The sequence below is a fragment of the Eucyclogobius newberryi genome, unplaced genomic scaffold (assembly GCF_026437365.1).
Source record: "Eucyclogobius newberryi isolate DKJ021-1_F unplaced genomic scaffold, fEucNew1.0.hap1 SCAF_16, whole genome shotgun sequence".
NCBI classification, from domain to species: Eukaryota; Metazoa; Chordata; class Actinopteri; order Gobiiformes; family Gobiidae; genus Eucyclogobius; species Eucyclogobius newberryi.
In genome coordinates this window covers 35,706,266-35,724,103 of record NW_027315790.1, presented here as the reverse complement: position 1 = coordinate 35,724,103, position 17,838 = coordinate 35,706,266, and the positions used below count along the sequence as shown (strand labels likewise).

General features: G+C 54.2%; 1 protein-coding gene across 1 annotated transcript in view; it reads left to right on the top strand.

Moving 5' to 3' along the window:
* The window catches only part of LOC140362250 (phosphatidylinositol 4-kinase beta-like), a 31,757-nt gene extending 14,808 nt beyond the window's left edge, over window positions 1–16,949 (top strand). The window contains exons 4-14 of the mRNA XM_072448349.1: window positions 1,424–1,610; window positions 2,459–2,610; window positions 5,174–5,401; window positions 6,463–6,750; window positions 6,949–7,160; window positions 7,231–7,354; window positions 13,717–13,830; window positions 13,901–14,052; window positions 14,505–14,637; window positions 14,749–14,869; window positions 15,297–16,949. Of these exons, the coding sequence (XP_072304450.1) occupies window positions 1,424–1,610; window positions 2,459–2,610; window positions 5,174–5,401; window positions 6,463–6,750; window positions 6,949–7,160; window positions 7,231–7,354; window positions 13,717–13,830; window positions 13,901–14,052; window positions 14,505–14,637; window positions 14,749–14,869; window positions 15,297–15,478 (1,893 nt within the window). The 3' untranslated portion in view covers window positions 15,479–16,949. The remainder of the gene's footprint in view (window positions 1–1,423; window positions 1,611–2,458; window positions 2,611–5,173; window positions 5,402–6,462; window positions 6,751–6,948; window positions 7,161–7,230; window positions 7,355–13,716; window positions 13,831–13,900; window positions 14,053–14,504; window positions 14,638–14,748; window positions 14,870–15,296) is intronic.
* Window positions 16,950–17,838: the final 889 nt, after the last annotated feature.

The following is a 17,838-nucleotide window of genomic DNA, read 5'->3' as shown; positions in this document are numbered from 1 at the left end:
GGCGAGGCCGAGGGGCGAGGGCGAGGCCGAGGGCGAGGCCGAGGGGCGAGGCCGAGGGCGAGGCCGAGGGGCGAGGCCGAGGGCGAGGCCGAGGGCGAGGCCGAGGGGCGAGGCCGAGGGCGAGGCCGAGGGGCGAGGCCGAGGGCGAGGCCGAGGGGCGAGGCCGAGGGGCGAGGGCGAGGCCGAGGGCGAGGCCGAGGGCGAGGCCGAGGGCGAGGCCGAGGGGCGAGGCCGAGGGCGAGGCCGAGGGGCGAGGCCGAGGGGCGAGGGCGAGGCCGAGGGCGAGGCCGAGGGCGAGGCCGAGGGGCGAGGCCGAGGCCGAGGGGCGAGAGCGAGGCCGAGGCCGAGGGGCGAGAGCGAGGGCGAGGCCGAGGGGCGAGAGCGAGGGCGAGGCCGAGGGGCGAGGCCGAGAGCGAGGGCGAGGCCGAGGGGCGAGGGCGAGGGCGAGGCCGAGGGGCGAGGGCGAGGCCGAGGGGCGAGGGCGAGGCCGAGGGGCGAGGCCGAGAGCGAGGGCGAGGCCGAGGGGCGAGGCCGAGAGCGAGGGCGAGGCCGAGGCCGAGGCCGAGAGCGAGGCCGAGAGCGAGGCCGAGAGCGAGAGCGAGGCGAGGCCCAGAGCGAGGCCGAGAGCGAGGCCGAGGGCGAGGCCCAGAGCGAGGCCGAGGGCGAGGGCGAGGGCCGAGGGCCGAGGGCGGGGCCGAGGCCGGGGGCGAGGCCGAGGGGCGAGGCCGAGGGCCGGGGGCGAGGCCGAGGGGCGAGGCCGAGGGGCGAGGCCGAGGGCCGAGGGGCGAGGCCGAGGGCCGAGGGGCGAGGCCGAGGGGCGAGGCCGAGGGGCGAGGCCGAGGGCCGAGGGGCGAGGCCGAGGGCCGAGGGGCGAGGCCGAGGGGCGAGGCCGAGGGGCGAGGGGCGAGGGGCGAGGGGCCGAGGGGCCGAGGGGCCGAGGGGCCGAGGGCCGAGGGCCGAGGGCCGAGGGGCCGGGGGCCGAGGGGCCGAGGGCCGAGGGCCGAGGGCCGAGGGGCCGGGGGCCGAGGGCCGAGGGCCGAGGGGCCGGGGGCCGAGGGGCCGAGGGCCGAGGGCCGAGGGCCGAGGGGCCGGGGGCCGAGGGGCCGAGGGGCCGGGGGCCGGGGGCCGAGGGGCCGGGGGCCGAGGGGCCGAGGGGCCGAGGGCCAGGGGCCGAGGGCCGAGGGGCCGAGGGCAGAGCGGGCGAACGAGAGGGCGAGAGCGGGTGAGAGAGCTTCTCTCACTCTTATCAGGCAGAAACTGCTCTTGTACAAAATGACTCTTTCTGTTAAAGTTTAACATCCTAAAATACTCCAGAAGTGACATTTTATCCACATGTTCTTTACAAACCAGGATTTAAAACACCATCGTCTTCTCCCTCGTGTGCCTCTGATTATGAAAGGTGTTTGTGTCCGTGTGTGTTCAGCTTCACCGGTGCCGCGGCTCCATCACCTTCTCACTGCTCTCCGCTTGGCTCCTGGGGGCCTACTCCAGCGACATGCACATCTCCACCCAGAGACACTCCAGAGGAACCAAGCTCCGCAGACTCATCCTGTCCGAGGAGCTGAAGCCCAACCACAGCATGCACCACGACACGCCCACATGTCCTGCAGGTGTGTGTGTGTGTGTGTGTGTGTGTGTGTGTGTGTGTGTGTGTGTGTGTGTGTGTGTGTGTGTGTGTGTGTGTGTGTGTGTGTGTGTGTGTGTGTGTGTGTGTGTGTGTGTGTGTGTGTGTGTGTGGCTAAAGCTAGCGTGCACAGGAACAGTTTTGCCTCATTTATTTGACTTCTCTCAAAGCCTTTACGCCGCGTTTGAACCTCTCTTTATATCATGCTAATGCTAACGTCAGACGCATTATGACAAAGCGAGTGCCTCGGCTCACAAATGAGGAAATGTATCATCTTTATCAAGAGAAGAGTTCATTACTTGAATGACCTGAATTACAACTCGCGGTGTATTTATATATCATTTACTACTGCATTTGGGTGCCTCCCAAGAAGGAGATCATGGGCCAGACTGGGCGGAGTCTGCATGTTCTCCCCGTGTTACCGTGGGTTCTCCGGCTCCTCCCACCATCCAGTCACATGTGTCAGGCTAAATTGGCTCAAGTGAATGAATGTGAGAGTGAATGTTTGTCTGTGTGTTTATGTCTCTGTGTTGGCCCCTGTCCAGGGTGGGCCCAAAGTCACTGGGATAGGCTCCTGTCACCCTCGACCCCGAACGGGAACAAGCGGTAGAAAATGGATGAATAATTTACTAATGCGTTTTTTCTAAACAAAAACTACTTCATTTCTATCTTAAAATAAGGATAAGGATATTTTAAATTGTTTAGAGTTATAGTTCTTCATTTGGGAGAAAAGTGAAAATGTTTGATGTTTGGCTGCTCTTTTATGTAGCATATGTTTATCTTAAGGCTGATTATTCATCTGATTAGTCTTCATTTTCCATTCTTTCTGTTCAGGTACAGTTTTGGGTGAAGAGGTCTTCTTGGTGTCTCCGTCTCGTCGGACTCATCAAAGGTCCAAGTCAGAGGCGTGTACAGCGCCGAGCGTGCACGGAGCGGCGCTGAGGCGGAGCGGCAGTAACCCCCGTGTGGAGGGCCTGCACGAGGAGGTAACCCCGCTAAACTAGCCCTAAACCTGCCCTAAACCTGCCCTAAACCAGCCCTAAACCAGCTCTAAACCTGCCCTAAACCCTCCCTAAACCTGCCCTAAACCCTCCCTAAACCTGCCCTAAACCCTCCCTAAACCTGCCCTAAACCAGCTCTAAACCTGCCCTAAACCAGCTCTAAACCTGCCCTAAACCAGCTCTAAACCTGCCCTAAACCCTCCCTAAACCTGCCCTAAACCCTCCCTAAACCTGCCCTAAACCCTCCCTAAACCTGCCCTAAACCCTCCCTAAACCTGCTCTAAACCCGCCCTAAACCCTCCCTAAACCTGCCCTAAACCCTCCCTAAACCTGCCCTAAACCCTCCCTAAACCAGCTCTAAACCTGCCCTAAACCCTCCCTAAACCAGCTCTAAACCTGCCCTAAACCCTCCCTAAACCTGCCCTGAACCCTCCCTAAACCCTCCCTAAACCTGCCCTAAACCCTCCCTAAACCTGCCCTAAACCCTCCCTAAACCTGCCCTAAACCCTCCCTAAACCTGCCATAAACCCTCCCTAAACCCGCCCTAAACCCTCCCTAAACCTGCCCTAAACCCTCCCTAAACCCTCCCTAAACCTGCCCTAAACCCTCCCTAAACCTGCCCTAAACCCTCCCTAAACCTGCCCTAAACCCTCCCTAAACCCTCCCTAAACCCTCCCTAAACCTGCCCTAAACCCTCCCTAAACCTGCCCTAAACCCTCCCTAAACCTGCCCTAAACCCTCCCTAAACCTGCTCTAAACCTGCCCTAAACCCTCCCTAAACCTGCCCTAGACCCTCCCTAAACCTGCTCTAAACCTGCTCTAAACCCTCCCTAAACCTGCCCTAAACCCTCCCTAAACCTGCCCTAAACCCTCCCTAAACCTGCCCTAAACCCTCCCTAAACCCTCCCTAAACCTGCCCTAAACCCTCCCTAAACCCTCCCTAAACCTGCCCTAAACCCTCCCTAAACCTCCTCTAAACCTGCCCTAAACCCTCCCTAAACCCTCCCTAAACCCTCCCTAAACCTGCCCTAAACCCTCCCTAAACCTGCCCTAAACCCTCCCTAAACCCTCCCTAAACCCTCCCTAAACCCTCCCTAAACCTGCCCTAAACCTGCCCTAAACCTGCCCTAAACCCTCCCTAAACCTGCCCTAAACCCTCCCTAAACCTGCCCTAAACCCTCCCTAAACCCTCCCTAAACCCTCCTCTAAACCTGCCCTAAACCCTCCCTAAACCTGCCCTAAACCCTCCCTAAACCTGCCCTAAACCCTCTCTAAACCTGCCCTAAACCTGCCCTAAACCTGCCCTAAACCCTCCCTAAACCTGCCCTAAACCTGTCCTAAACCCTCCCTAAACCTGCCCTAAACCTGCCCTAAACCTGCCCTAAACCCTCCCTAAACCCTCCCTAAACCTGCCCTAAACCCTCCCTAAACCTGCCCTAAACCCTCCCTAAACCTGCTCTAAACCTGCCCTAAACCCTCCCTAAACCTGCCCTAGACCCTCCCTAAACCTGCTCTAAACCTGCTCTAAACCCTCCCTAAACCTGCCCTAAACCCTCCCTAAACCTGCCCTAAACCCTCCCTAAACCTGCCCTAAACCCTCCCTAAACCCTCCCTAAACCTGCCCTAAACCCTCCCTAAACCCTCCCTAAACCTGCCCTAAACCCTCCCTAAACCTCCTCTAAACCTGCCCTAAACCCTCCCTAAACCCTCCCTAAACCCTCCCTAAACCTGCCCTAAACCCTCCCTAAACCTGCCCTAAACCCTCCCTAAACCCTCCCTAAACCCTCCCTAAACCCTCCCTAAACCTGCCCTAAACCTGCCCTAAACCTGCCCTAAACCCTCCCTAAACCTGCCCTAAACCCTCCCTAAACCTGCCCTAAACCCTCCCTAAACCCTCCCTAAACCCTCCTCTAAACCTGCCCTAAACCCTCCCTAAACCTGCCCTAAACCCTCCCTAAACCTGCCCTAAACCCTCTCTAAACCTGCCCTAAACCTGCCCTAAACCTGCCCTAAACCCTCCCTAAACCTGCCCTAAACCTGTCCTAAACCCTCCCTAAACCTGCCCTAAACCTGCCCTAAACCTGCCCTAAACCCTCCCTAAACCCTCCCTAAACCTGCCCTAAACCCTCCCTAAACCTTCCCTAAACATGCCCTAAACCCGGTCCTAAACCCGGTCCTAAACCCTCCCTAAACCTGCCCTAAACCTGCCCTAAACCTGCCCTAAACCTGCCCTAAACCCTCTCTAAACCTGCCCTAAACCCTCTCTAAACCTGCCCTAAACCCTCCCTAAACCTGCCCTAAACCCTCCCTAAACCTGCCCTAAACCCGCCCTAAACCTGCCCTAAACCCGCCCTAAACCTGCCCTAAACCTGCCCTAAACCTGCCCTAAACCCTCCCTAAACCCTCCCTAAACCTTCCCTAAACCTTCCCTAAACCTGCCCTAAACCCGGTCCTAAACCCGGTCCTAAACCTTGTCCTAAACCCGGTCCTAAACCCGGTCCTAACCCCGTCCTAACCCCGTCCTAACCCGGTCTCTGTCCCTCCTCAGCCCGAGCGCCTCCGTCCTCAGCGGGAGTTTGTGAAGTCTCTGCTCTGCATCGGGAAGCGTTTGGCCACGTTACCCACGAAGGAGCAAAAGACGCAGAGGCTGATCTCAGAACTGTCGCTGCTCAACCACAAACTGCCGGGGCGGGTGTGGCTCCCGACCGCCGACCACCAGCACCATGTGGTCCGGGTGCCAAACACGCAGGCCGTAGTGCTCAACTCCAAGGACAAGGTGAGAAAACCCTGGTGTAGACCCGCTTTAGACCCGCTTTAGACCCGCTTTAGACCTGCTTTAGACCCGCTTTAGACCCGCTTTAGACCTGCTTTAGACCCGCTTTAGACCCGCTTTAGACCCGCTTTAGACCCGCTTTAGACCCGCTTTAGACCCGCTTTAGACCTGCTTTAGACCCGCTTTAGACCTGCTTTAGACCCGCTTTAGACCCGCTTTAGACCCGCTTTAGACCTGCTTTAGACCCGCTTTAGACCCGCTTTAGACCTGCTTTAGACCCGCTTTAGACCCGCTTTAGACCTGCTTTAGACCCGCTTTAGACCTGCTTTAGACCCGCTTTAGACCTGCTTTAGACCCGCTTTAGACCCGCTTTAGACCTGCTTTAGACCCGCTTTAGACCTGCTTTAGACCCGCTTTAGACCCGCTTTAGACCTGCTTTAGACCCGCTTTAGACCTGCTTTAGACCCGCTTTAGACCCGCTTTAGACCTGCTTTAGACCCGCTTTAGACCTGCTTTAGACCCGCTTTAGACCTGCTTTAGACCCGCTTTAGACCTGCTTTAGACCTGCTTTAGACCCGCTTTAGACCCGCTTTAGTACTGCTTTAGACCCGCTTTAGACCCGCTTTAGACCCGCTTTAGACCCGCTTTAGACCCGCTTTAGACCCGCTTTAGACCTGCTTTAGTCCTGCTTTAGACCTGCTTTAGACCTGCTTTAGTCCTGCTTTAGACCTGCTTTAGACCCGCTTTAGACCCGCTTTAGACCCGCTTTAGACCCGCTTTAGACCTGCTTTAGACCCGCTTTAGACCCGCTTTAGACCCGCTTTAGACCCGCTTTAGACCCGCTTTAGACCCGCTTTAGTACTGCTTTAGACCCGCTTTAGACCCGCTTTAGACCCGCTTTAGACCTGCTTTAGACCTGCTTTAGACCTGTTTTAGTCCTGCTTTAGACCTGCTTTAGACCCGCTTTAGACCTGCTTTAGACCCGCTTTAGACCCGCTTTAGACCCGCTTTAGACCCGCTTTAGTCCTGTTTTAGTCCCTTTAGTCCGGTCTGGTCTCTTCTAGGCTCCGTACATCATCTACGTTGAGGTGTTGGAGTGCGAGAGCTTCGAGACGTCTCCGGTCCCGGTCCGAATCCCCGAGACCCGGATCAGAACCGCCAGATCAGCTGAGAACCTGGACTGCGGCTCGGTGGGCGGGGCCTCGTTGGGTGGGTCTGTGACGTCTGAGCCCGGGGGCGGGGCCGGCATGATGACATCAGAGCACCGAGCAGGAAGTTACTCCACCGTCCAAAACTATGACAATGACGACGAAGCCTGGGCCACGGACGACATCGGACAGCTGCAGGTTGAGGTGAGACCAGGACCAGGACCAGGACCAGGACCAGGACCAGGACCAGGACCAGGACCAGGACCAGGACCAGGACCAGGACCAGGACCAGGACCAGGACCAGGACCAGGACCAGGACCAGGACCAGGACCAGGACTGGTTTAAGAGCATCTTGAAACATACTGCAGTATCCTTGACGGCGTGCGTGCTGCTGTGTTCCAGGGCGAGGGTCAGACGAGCAGCAGTGACAACATCAGTCAGTTCTCTGTGGACAGCATCACGAGTCTGGAGAGCAAAGAGCCAGTGTTCATCGCAGCAGGAGACATCAGGAGACGCCTGTCCGAAAACCTGGCCCACACCCCGACCACGTTCAGACGAGACCCAGAAGACCCGTCTGCTGTGGCCCTGAAGGAGCCGTGGCAGGAGAAAGTCCAGTATGACCCTTCTGACTGACCACTGGTGTTTGAGTCGCGCTTCTCCACTCTGACCGTGTCTCTCGTCCAGGCGGATCCGAGAAGGCTCTCCGTACGGTCAGCTGCTCAACTGGAGACTGCTGTCCGTGATCGTGAAGTGTGGAGATGATCTGCGGCAAGAACTGCTCGCCTACCAGGTCCTGGAGCAGCTGCAGGTAACAAACACCATGTACACCAAGTCCTGGAGCAGCTGCAGGTACCAAACACCATGTACACCAAGTCCTGGAGCAGCTGCAGGTACCAAACACCATGTACACCAGGTCCTGGAGCAGCTGCAGGTACCAAACACCATGTACACCAAGTCCTGGAGCAGCTGCAGGTACCAAACACCATGTACACCAGGTCCTGGAGCAGCTGCAGGTACCAAACACCATGTACACCAAGTCCTGGAGCAGCTGCAGGTACCAAACACCATGTACACCAGGTCCTGGAGCAGCTGCAGGTAACAAACACCATGTACACCAAGTCCTGGAGCAGCTGCAGGTACCAAACACCATGTACACCAGGTCCTGGAGCAGCTGCAGGTACCAAACACCATGTACACCAGGTCCTGGAGCAGCTGCAGGTACCAAACACCATGTACACCAGGTCCTGGAGCAGCTGCAGGTACCAAACACCATGTACACCAGGTCCTGGAGCAGCTGCAGGTACCAAACACCATGTACACCAGGTCCTGGAGCAGCTGCAGGTACCAAACACCATGTACACCAGGTCCTGGAGCAGCTGCAGGTACCAAACACCATGTACACCAGGTCCTGGAGCAGCTGCAGGTACCAAACACCATGTACACCAAGTCCTGGAGCAGCTGCAGGTACCAAACACCATGTACACCAGGTCCTGGAGCAGCTGCAGGTACCAAACACCATGTACACCAGGTCCTGGAGCAGCTGCAGGTAACAAACACCATGTACACCAGGTCCTGGAGCAGCTGCAGGTACCAAACACCATGTACACCAAGTCCTGGAGCAGCTGCAGGTAACAAACACCATGTACACCAGGTCCTGGAGCAGCTGCAGGTACCAAACACCATGTACACCAAGTCCTGGAGCAGCTGCAGGTACCAAACACCATGTACACCAAGTCCTGGAGCAGCTGCAGGTACCAAACACCATGTACACCAAGTCCTGGAGCAGCTGCAGGTACCAAACACCATGTACACCAAGTCCTGGAGCAGCTGCAGGTACCAAACACCATGTACACCAAGTCCTGGAGCAGCTGCAGGTACCAAACACCATGTACACCAGGTCCTGGAGCAGCTGCAGGTACCAAACACCATGTACACCAGGTCCTGGAGCAGCTGCAGGTACCAAACACCATTTACACCAGGTCCTGGAGCAGCTGCAGGTCCTGGAGCAGCTGCAGGTACCAAACACCATGTACACCAAGTCCTGGAGCAGCTGCAGGTACCAAACACCATGTACACCAGGTCCTGGAGCAGCTGCAGGTACCAAACACCATGTACACCAAGTCCTGGAGCAGCTGCAGGTACCAAACACCATGTACACCAGGTCCTGGAGCAGCTGCAGGTACCAAACACCATGTACACCAAGTCCTGGAGCAGCTGCAGGTAACAAACACCATGTACACCAAGTCCTGGAGCAGCTGCAGGTAACAAACACCATGTACACCAAGTCCTGGAGCAGCTGCAGGTACCAAACACCATGTACACCAGGTCCTGGAGCAGCTGCAGGTACCAAACACCATGTACACCAGGTCCTGGAGCAGCTGCAGGTACCAAACACCATGTACACCAGGTCCTGGAGCAGCTGCAGGTACCAAACACCATGTACACCAAGTCCTGGAGCAGCTGCAGGTACCAAACACCATGTACACCAGGTCCTGGAGCAGCTGCAGGTACCAAACACCATGTACACCAGGTCCTGGAGCAGCTGCAGGTACCAAACACCATGTACACCAGGTCCTGGAGCAGCTGCAGGTACCAAACACCATGTACACCAGGTCCTGGAGCAGCTGCAGGTACCAAACACCATGTACACCAGGTCCTGGAGCAGCTGCAGGTACCAAACACCATGTACACCAGGTCCTGGAGCAGCTGCAGGTACCAAACACCATGTACACCAGGTCCTGGAGCAGCTGCAGGTAACAAACACCATGTACACCAGGTCCTGGAGCAGCTGCAGGTACCAAACACCATGTACACCAAGTCCTGGAGCAGCTGCAGGTAACAAACACCATGTACACCAGGTCCTGGAGCAGCTGCAGGTACCAAACACCATGTACACCAAGTCCTGGAGCAGCTGCAGGTACCAAACACCATGTACACCAAGTCCTGGAGCAGCTGCAGGTACCAAACACCATGTACACCAAGTCCTGGAGCAGCTGCAGGTACCAAACACCATGTACACCAAGTCCTGGAGCAGCTGCAGGTACCAAACACCATGTACACCAAGTCCTGGAGCAGCTGCAGGTACCAAACACCATGTACACCAGGTCCTGGAGCAGCTGCAGGTACCAAACACCATGTACACCAGGTCCTGGAGCAGCTGCAGGTACCAAACACCATTTACACCAGGTCCTGGAGCAGCTGCAGGTCCTGGAGCAGCTGCAGGTACCAAACACCATGTACACCAAGTCCTGGAGCAGCTGCAGGTACCAAACACCATGTACACCAGGTCCTGGAGCAGCTGCAGGTACCAAACACCATGTACACCAGGTCCTGGAGCAGCTGCAGGTACCAAACACCATGTACACCAGGTCCTGGAGCAGCTGCAGGTACCAAACACCATGTACACCAGGTCCTGGAGCAGCTGCAGGTACCAAACACCATGTACACCAAGTCCTGGAGCAGCTGCAGGTACCAAACACCATGTACACCAGGTCCTGGAGCAGCTGCAGGTCCTGGAGCAGCTGCAGGTACCAAACACCATGTACACCAAGTCCTGGAGCAGCTGCAGGTACCAAACACCATGTACACCAAGTCCTGGAGCAGCTGCAGGTACCAAACACCATGTACACCAGGTCCTGGAGCAGCTGCAGGTACCAAACACCATGTACACCAGGTCCTGGAGCAGCTGCAGGTACCAAACACCATGTACACCAGGTCCTGGAGCAGCTGCAGGTACCAAACACCATGTACACCAAGTCCTGGAGCAGCTGCAGGTCCTGGAGCAGCGGCAGGTACCAAACACCATGTACACCAAGTCCTGGAGCAGCTGCAGGTACCAAACACCATGTACACCAAGTCCTGGAGCAGCTGCAGGTACCAAACACCATGTATACCAAGTCCTGGAGCAGCTGCAGGTACCAAACACCATGTACACCAAGTCCTGGAGCAGCTGCAGGTACCAAACACCATGTACACCAAGTCCTGGAGCAGCTGCAGGTACCAAACACCATGTACACCAAGTCCTGGAGCAGCTGCAGGTACCAAACACCATGTAGGCCAGGTCCTGGAGCAGGTACCAAACACCATGTACACCAAGTCCTGGAGCAGCTGCAGGTACCAAACACCATGTACACCAGGTCCTGGAGCAGCTGCAGGTACCAAACACCATGTACACCAAGTCCTGGAGCAGCTGCAGGTACCAAACACCATGTACACCAAGTCCTGGAGCAGCTGCAGGTACCAAACACCATGTACACCAGGTCCTGGAGCAGCTGCAGGTACCAAACACCATGTACACCAGGTCCTGGAGCAGCTGCAGGTACCAAACACCATGTACACCAGGTCCTGGAGCAGCTGCAGGTACCAAACACCATGTACACCAGGTCCTGGAGCAGCTGCAGGTACCAAACACCATGTACACCAGGTCCTGGAGAAGCTGCAGGTACCAAACACCATGTACACCAAGTCCTGGAGCAGCTGCAGGTACCAAACACCATGTACACCAAGTCCTGGAGCAGCTGCAGGTACCAAACACCATGTACACCAGGTCCTGGAGCAGCTGCAGGTACCAAACACCATGTACACCAGGTCCTGGAGCAGCTGCAGGTACCAAACACCATGTACACCAGGTCCTGGAGCAGCTGCAGGTCCTGGAGCAGCTGCAGGTACCACACACCATGTACACCAGGTCCTGGAGCAGCTGCAGGTACCAAACACCATGTACACCAGGTCCTGGAGCAGCTGCAGGTACCAAACACCATGTACACCAGGTCCTGGAGCAGCTGCAGGTACCAAACACCATGTACACCAGGTCCTGGAGCAGCTGCAGGTACCAAACACCATGTACACCAGGTCCTGGAGCAGCTGCAGGTACCAAACACCATGTACACCAGGTCCTGGAGCAGCTGCAGGTACCAAACACCATGTACACCAAGTCCTGGAGCAGCTGCAGGTACCAAACACCATGTACACCAAGTCCTGGAGCAGCTGCAGGTACCAAACACCATGTACACCAAGTCCTGGAGCAGCTGCAGGTCCTGGAGCAGCTGCAGGTACCAAACACCATGTACACCAAGTCCTGGAGCAGCTGCAGGTACCAAACACCATGTACACCAAGTCCTGGAGCAGCTGCAGGTACCAAACACCATGTACACCAAGTCCTGGAGCAGCTGCAGGTACCAAACACCAGGTACACCAAGTCCTGGAGCAGCTGCAGGTACCAAACACCATGTACACCAGGTCCTGGAGCAGCTGCAGGTACCAAACACCATGTACACCAGGTCCTGGAGCAGCTGCAGGTACCAAACACCATGTACACCAGGTCCTGGAGCAGCTGCAGGTCCTGGAGCAGCTGCAGGTACCAAACACCATGTACACCAGGTCCTGGAGCAGCTGCAGGTACCAAACACCATGTACACCAGGTCCTGGAGCAGCTGCAGGTCCTGGAGCAGCTGCAGGTACCAAACACCATGTACACCAGGTCCTGGAGCAGCTGCAGGTACCAAACACCATGTACACCAGGTCCTGGAGCAGCTGCAGGTACCAAACACCATGTACACCAAGTCCTGGAGCAGCTGCAGGTACCAAACACCATGTACACCAAGTCCTGGAGCAGCTGCAGGTACCAAACACCATGTACACCAGGTCCTGGAGCAGCTGCAGGTACCAAACACCATGTACACCAGGTCCTGGAGCAGCTGCAGGTACCAAACACCATGTACACCAAGTCCTGGAGCAGCTGCAGGTACCAAACACCATGTACACCAAGTCCTGGAGCAGCTGCAGGTACCAAACACCATGTACACCAAGTCCTGGAGCAGCTGCAGGTACCAAACACCATGTACACCAGGTCCTGGAGCAGCTGCAGGTACCAAACACCATGTACACCAGGTCCTGGAGCAGCTGCAGGTACCAAACACCATGTACACCAGGTCCTGGAGCAGCTGCAGGTACCAAACACCATGTACACCAAGTCCTGGAGCAGCTGCAGGTACCAAACACCATGTACACCAAGTCCTGGAGCAGCTGCAGGTACCAAACACCATGTACACCAAGTCCTGGAGCAGCTGCAGGTACCAAACACCATGTACACCAAGTCCTAGAGCAGCTGCAGGTACCAAACACCATGTACACCAAGTCCTGGAGCAGCTGCAGGTACCAAACACCATGTACACCAAGTCCTGGAGCAGCTGCAGGTACCAAACATCATGTACACCAGGTCCTGGAGCAGGTACCAAACACCATGTACACCAAGTCCTGGAGCAGCTGCAGGTACCAAACACCATGTACACCAGGTCCTGGAGCAGCTGCAGGTACCAAACACCATGTACACCAAGTCCTGGAGCAGCTGCAGGTACCAAACACCATGTACACCAAGTCCTGGAGCAGCTGCAGGTACCAAACACCATGTACACCAAGTCCTGGAGCAGCTGCAGGTACCAAACACCATGTACACCAGGTCCTGGAGCAGGTACCAAACACCATGTACACCAAGTCCTGGAGCAGCTGCAGGTACCACACCATGTACACCAGGTCCTGGAGCAGCTGCAGGTACCAAACACCATGTACACCAGGTACTGGAGCAGCTGCAGGTACCAAACACCATGTACACCAGGTCCTGGAGCAGCTGCAGGTACCAAACACCATGTACACCAGGTCCTGGAGCAGCTGCAGGTACCAAACACCATGTACACCAGGTCCTGGAGCAGCTGCAGGTACCAAACACCATGTACACCAGGTCCTGGAGCAGCTGCAGGTACCAAACACCATGTACACCAGGTCCTGGAGCAGCTGCAGGTACCAAACACCATGTACACCAAGTCCTGGAGCAGCTGCAGGTACCAAACACCATGTACACCAGGTACTGGAGCAGCTGCAGGTACCAAACACCATGTACACCAGGTCCTGGAGCAGCTGCAGGTACCAAACACCATGTACACCAGGTCCTGGAGCAGCTGCAGGTACCAAACACCATGTACACCAAGTCCTGGAGCAGCTGCAGGTACATATTCCTGGTACGGCGCTGATTCAAGGATCTTCTGATTTGAAAGATCAGAGGTTTCGGAAGAATAAACAGAAGGAGTGACAAAGCACATCCCTGTCTGACTGGAACTAAACACTACAGGGTTTCTGTCAAGTATTTGTCTGTTCTTATACTTCTTATACTTCCAGAGTATTTGGCAGCAGGAGCGAGTGCCGCTCTGGATCAAACCGTACAAAATCGTGGTGATGTCGTCCGACAGTGGAATGATTGAACCAGTGCTGAACGCAGTGTCTCTGCATCAGGTCGGGGACACCCCTGTCTCACCTGTCTCGCCTGTCTCTGGCCTGTCTCACCTGTCTGTCCCTGTCGCAGGTGCGTAAACAGTCGCAGCTCTCTCTTCTGGATTACTTCCTTCAGGAACATGGCAGTTTCACCACTGAAGCGTTTCTTTCGGCTCAAAGGAACTTTGTCCAGAGCTGTGCAGGATACAGCCTCATCTGTTACCTCCTGCAGGTCAAAGACAGGTACTGCACCTCCTCCTACACCTCCTACACCTCCTGCAGGTCAAAGACAGGTACTGCACCTCCTCCTGCACCTCCTACACCTCCTGCAGGTCAAAGACAGGTACTGCACCTCCTCCTGCACCTCCTACACCTCCTGCAGGTCAAAGACAGGTACTGCACCTCCTCCTACACCTCCTACACCTCCTGCAGGTCAAAGACAGGTACTGCACCTCCTCCTGCACCTCCTACACCTCCTGCAGGTCAAAGACAGGTACTGCACCTCCTCCTGCACCTCCTACACCTCCTGCAGGTCAAAGACAGGTACTGCACCTCCTCCTGCACCTCCTACACCTCCTGCAGGTCAAAGACAGGTACTGCACCTCCTCCTACACCTCCTACACCTCCTGCAGGTCAAAGACTGGTACTGCACCTGGACACTGCACCTGGACACTGGCCCTGGTCTTGTTTTGCAGACACAATGGGAACATCTTGCTGGACTCTGAGGGACACATCATCCACATCGACTTCGGCTTCATTCTGTCCAGTTCTCCTCGGAACCTGGGCTTCGAGACGTCAGCGTTTAAACTCACCTCAGAGTTTGTGGACGTGAGTCTGAAAAGTCAGATATCATGAAATATGAATGAACATTGGCTCCAAATGTTGTTTGACAAAAAATAATTATTTAGAATTTCCATGTTGACTCTTCTGGTTCCTCAGGTGATGGGGGGTCTGGATGGAGACATGTTCATCTATTATAAGATGCTGATGCTTCAGGGTCTCATTGCAGCTCGAAAACACATGGAGAAGGTTCTGCAGATCGTTGAGATCATGCAGCAAGGTACGAGAGCTCGTCTGTGCGTTATTCATTACAACTATAGAATAACATGTCAATCAGAGAACAAAGCCACATAATAATCACCCCTTTGATAGACCCGACCTTTCTTGGAGATTGTAGACAAAGCTTCAGTTGTTTCATCTGGACACAAGGTGCGCGGCGGCGGCCGGGCGGCGGCGGCCGGGCGGCGGCGGCGGCGGCGGCTGCCTCCAGGACTTGCAGGGCCCATTACGGGGCTGATACAAAGAAGAGTCTCAAGTGAAACGATGAGGGCGGAGCCTCCTGGTGATGATTCAGATAAATATCTGAGTTCTCAGGATGATAAAAAAACAGAGTCCAGATGAAACAACTGAGTCTTTTTCTACAATGGTCCCCCTGCTGTCCCCCTGCTGTCCATCTGACTCTCTGCTGTTCTGTGCTCCTGTGGCAGGGTCGCACCTGCCCTGTTTCCACGGCTCCAGCACCATCCGAGGTCTGAAGGAGCGTTTCCACATGAGTCTGACTGAAGAACAGCTGCAGGGTCTGGTGGAGCAGCTCGTGGACGGATCCATGAGATCCATCACCACCAAACTCTACGACTCCTTTCAGTACGTCACCAACGGGATCATGTGAGGGCCGTGAGGGCCAAGGGCGCCGTGGGCGAGGCCTGAACTATAACGAGCTTTAGCCTAAAACAGAAGATTAAAGCGATTCTTGGTTTAAGAAGGACGTTTATTGAATATTTGGACTGAATCAGATCTTTGAACCGGGTCTGAACTTCTCCAGTCACTGGTTTAACACTAGAGAAATATTTGAAAAGTTTCTCATTTTAAAACTTTAAAACTGTTACTTAAACTGGACTCGACTGGTTTTGACACAACAAGCATCAACGGAGGAAAAGAGCGGGAAAACGGAGGAAAAGAGCGGGAAAACGGAGGAAAAGAGCGGGAAAACGGAGGAAAAGAGCGGGAAAACGGAGGAAAAGAGCGGGAAAAGGATGCTTCAGGAGTGAGACAAAATGGCGGCTGGGACATTTTGCTGAACACTTTGTTTTTAAAACCACTAAAATTGTAAAGTGTAAAAGGCACAAAAGTGTCAAAACCAGCACAAAGTCTAAATGTCATTTTAATGATCCAGTTTATGGCAGAAGCAAAACTATTTCAACTGGAACTTTCCTTTGAAACTGGGGCAAATATTTTCATTATTTAATCGACAGTATTTTTAGGAAATATCTTTTGTGGCAAACGCTTTAAAGTAAAAAAATCAAAGTGAAGTCGCTGTGGTGTAAAAACTCTCTTTTTGCTAAAGTCACGACTGAAACGACTCTTTTCACCACAAACGAATGAAATAAATGAAAATATGCACAAGATAAAAACACGGGACGTTCTGTGCTTCAGCTCTTTATTTATTTGATATGTTTTTCCAGGTTTTAGCCTCAATATTGTGTCTTTATTTGGGTTATTTTTTTATATATATTTTATATTTTACACTCAACCTTAAACCTGCATTTTAATTAACTCTAAATCATCCTGAAAAATGTTAAACTGTTTGAGTGTTTTATGTTGTAAGTGTTTTTCCGGCACATTCCGTCGTTTCACTTTTACCGTCCGACAAAACAAAGACTTGATTCTAGTTTGTTCCATGTGAACGATTCAACTGTTGAACTCATGACTCCGGCGTTTTACTTTCATGAATAATGTTATATCAAAGTAAACAACATGTTTGTTTCATATTTGTGTCATTTCTCTGCTCCTCAATTTGTGCTAACGACTAATGCTAACGGCTAATGCTTTAGAATATGGCATTATTTCTGCTATTCGATGTGTTTTTATCAGTGAAACGCGCTGTACTCCGGAGCATTCAAGGCCTCCACCAGAAAAGTGACATGATGCACCTTTAAAACTCCAGGTTTGAAGAGGATTTGTCCAGAATCAAGTGTTTTTGAGCGCGGTTTGTGCCTGTGTCTGAAAAACCACTAACGAGCCGGCGGGTCAGCCGTTAGCCCGGCGGGTCAGCCGTTAGCCCGGCGGGTCAGCCGTTAGCCCGGCGGGTCAGCCTTAGCCCGGCGGGTCAGCCTTAGCCCGGCGGGTCAGCCTTAGCCCGGCTTCAGACTGTGACTTTAAACTCCTTTTGTTCTTTGTGTTTTCTTTCATTGTTGAATAAAGTGAATATTTAAAGTACAAACAATGCAACGGAGCAAATCCTCCATAAGTGCTTTTATCAGATCAATGTTCAGACTCAACACAGCGCCACAGAGAGCCCAGGACCGGGACCGGGACTAGAACCAGAACCAGGACTAGGACTGGGACCGGGCTTGTAGTGGTTTCATTTAGTTTGTGGTGAGTTTGAGCTGATAAATCTGAGAGTTTTGTCTTGTTTTTACGTCATTCAAATGCCTCTAACGTGATGCGGCTGCTGCTGGTTCTTTACTCACACTAATGTAAGATTCATAAATGCAAACCTGCCACGAGCCTTCAGGGGGCGCCACATCCTGCTCAAAGTGACACTGAAGCTGGAGAAGACGCTCCGCTCGGACCAAGCACCGCTCATCAAACATGGCTGACATTTTGAGCCAAAGCCAGCGCTCGTTAGCATGTGGTGCTAATTTAGCCTTTAGCGGCTCCAGGTGCATGCTAAGCTACATGCTAGTCCTCAGTCCCCTGACGATGTGCAACCGTGTGACCACTCGGACCAATCAGAGCGAGAGAAACTCCCGCCTTTGTTTCAGCTGTAGGTCCCTGTGAGGACACGCCCTCTTTACAGTGAAATAAATATAATTTATAATTCTGAAACCTGAAATAAATTAGAATAATTTTCATAGTTGAATATTAAAAATGGATTTCTCAGTTTCAGGGTTGTCTTTAATACATTTGTAAAAACAGGAGTTCACTGAAAACATTTACCCCAAAAATCACTCACAGCCTTTTCATTCTGAGCCACAGAATATTTACTGTTTAATAAATATTCACTCAGATTTAGAATCAACTTTTCTG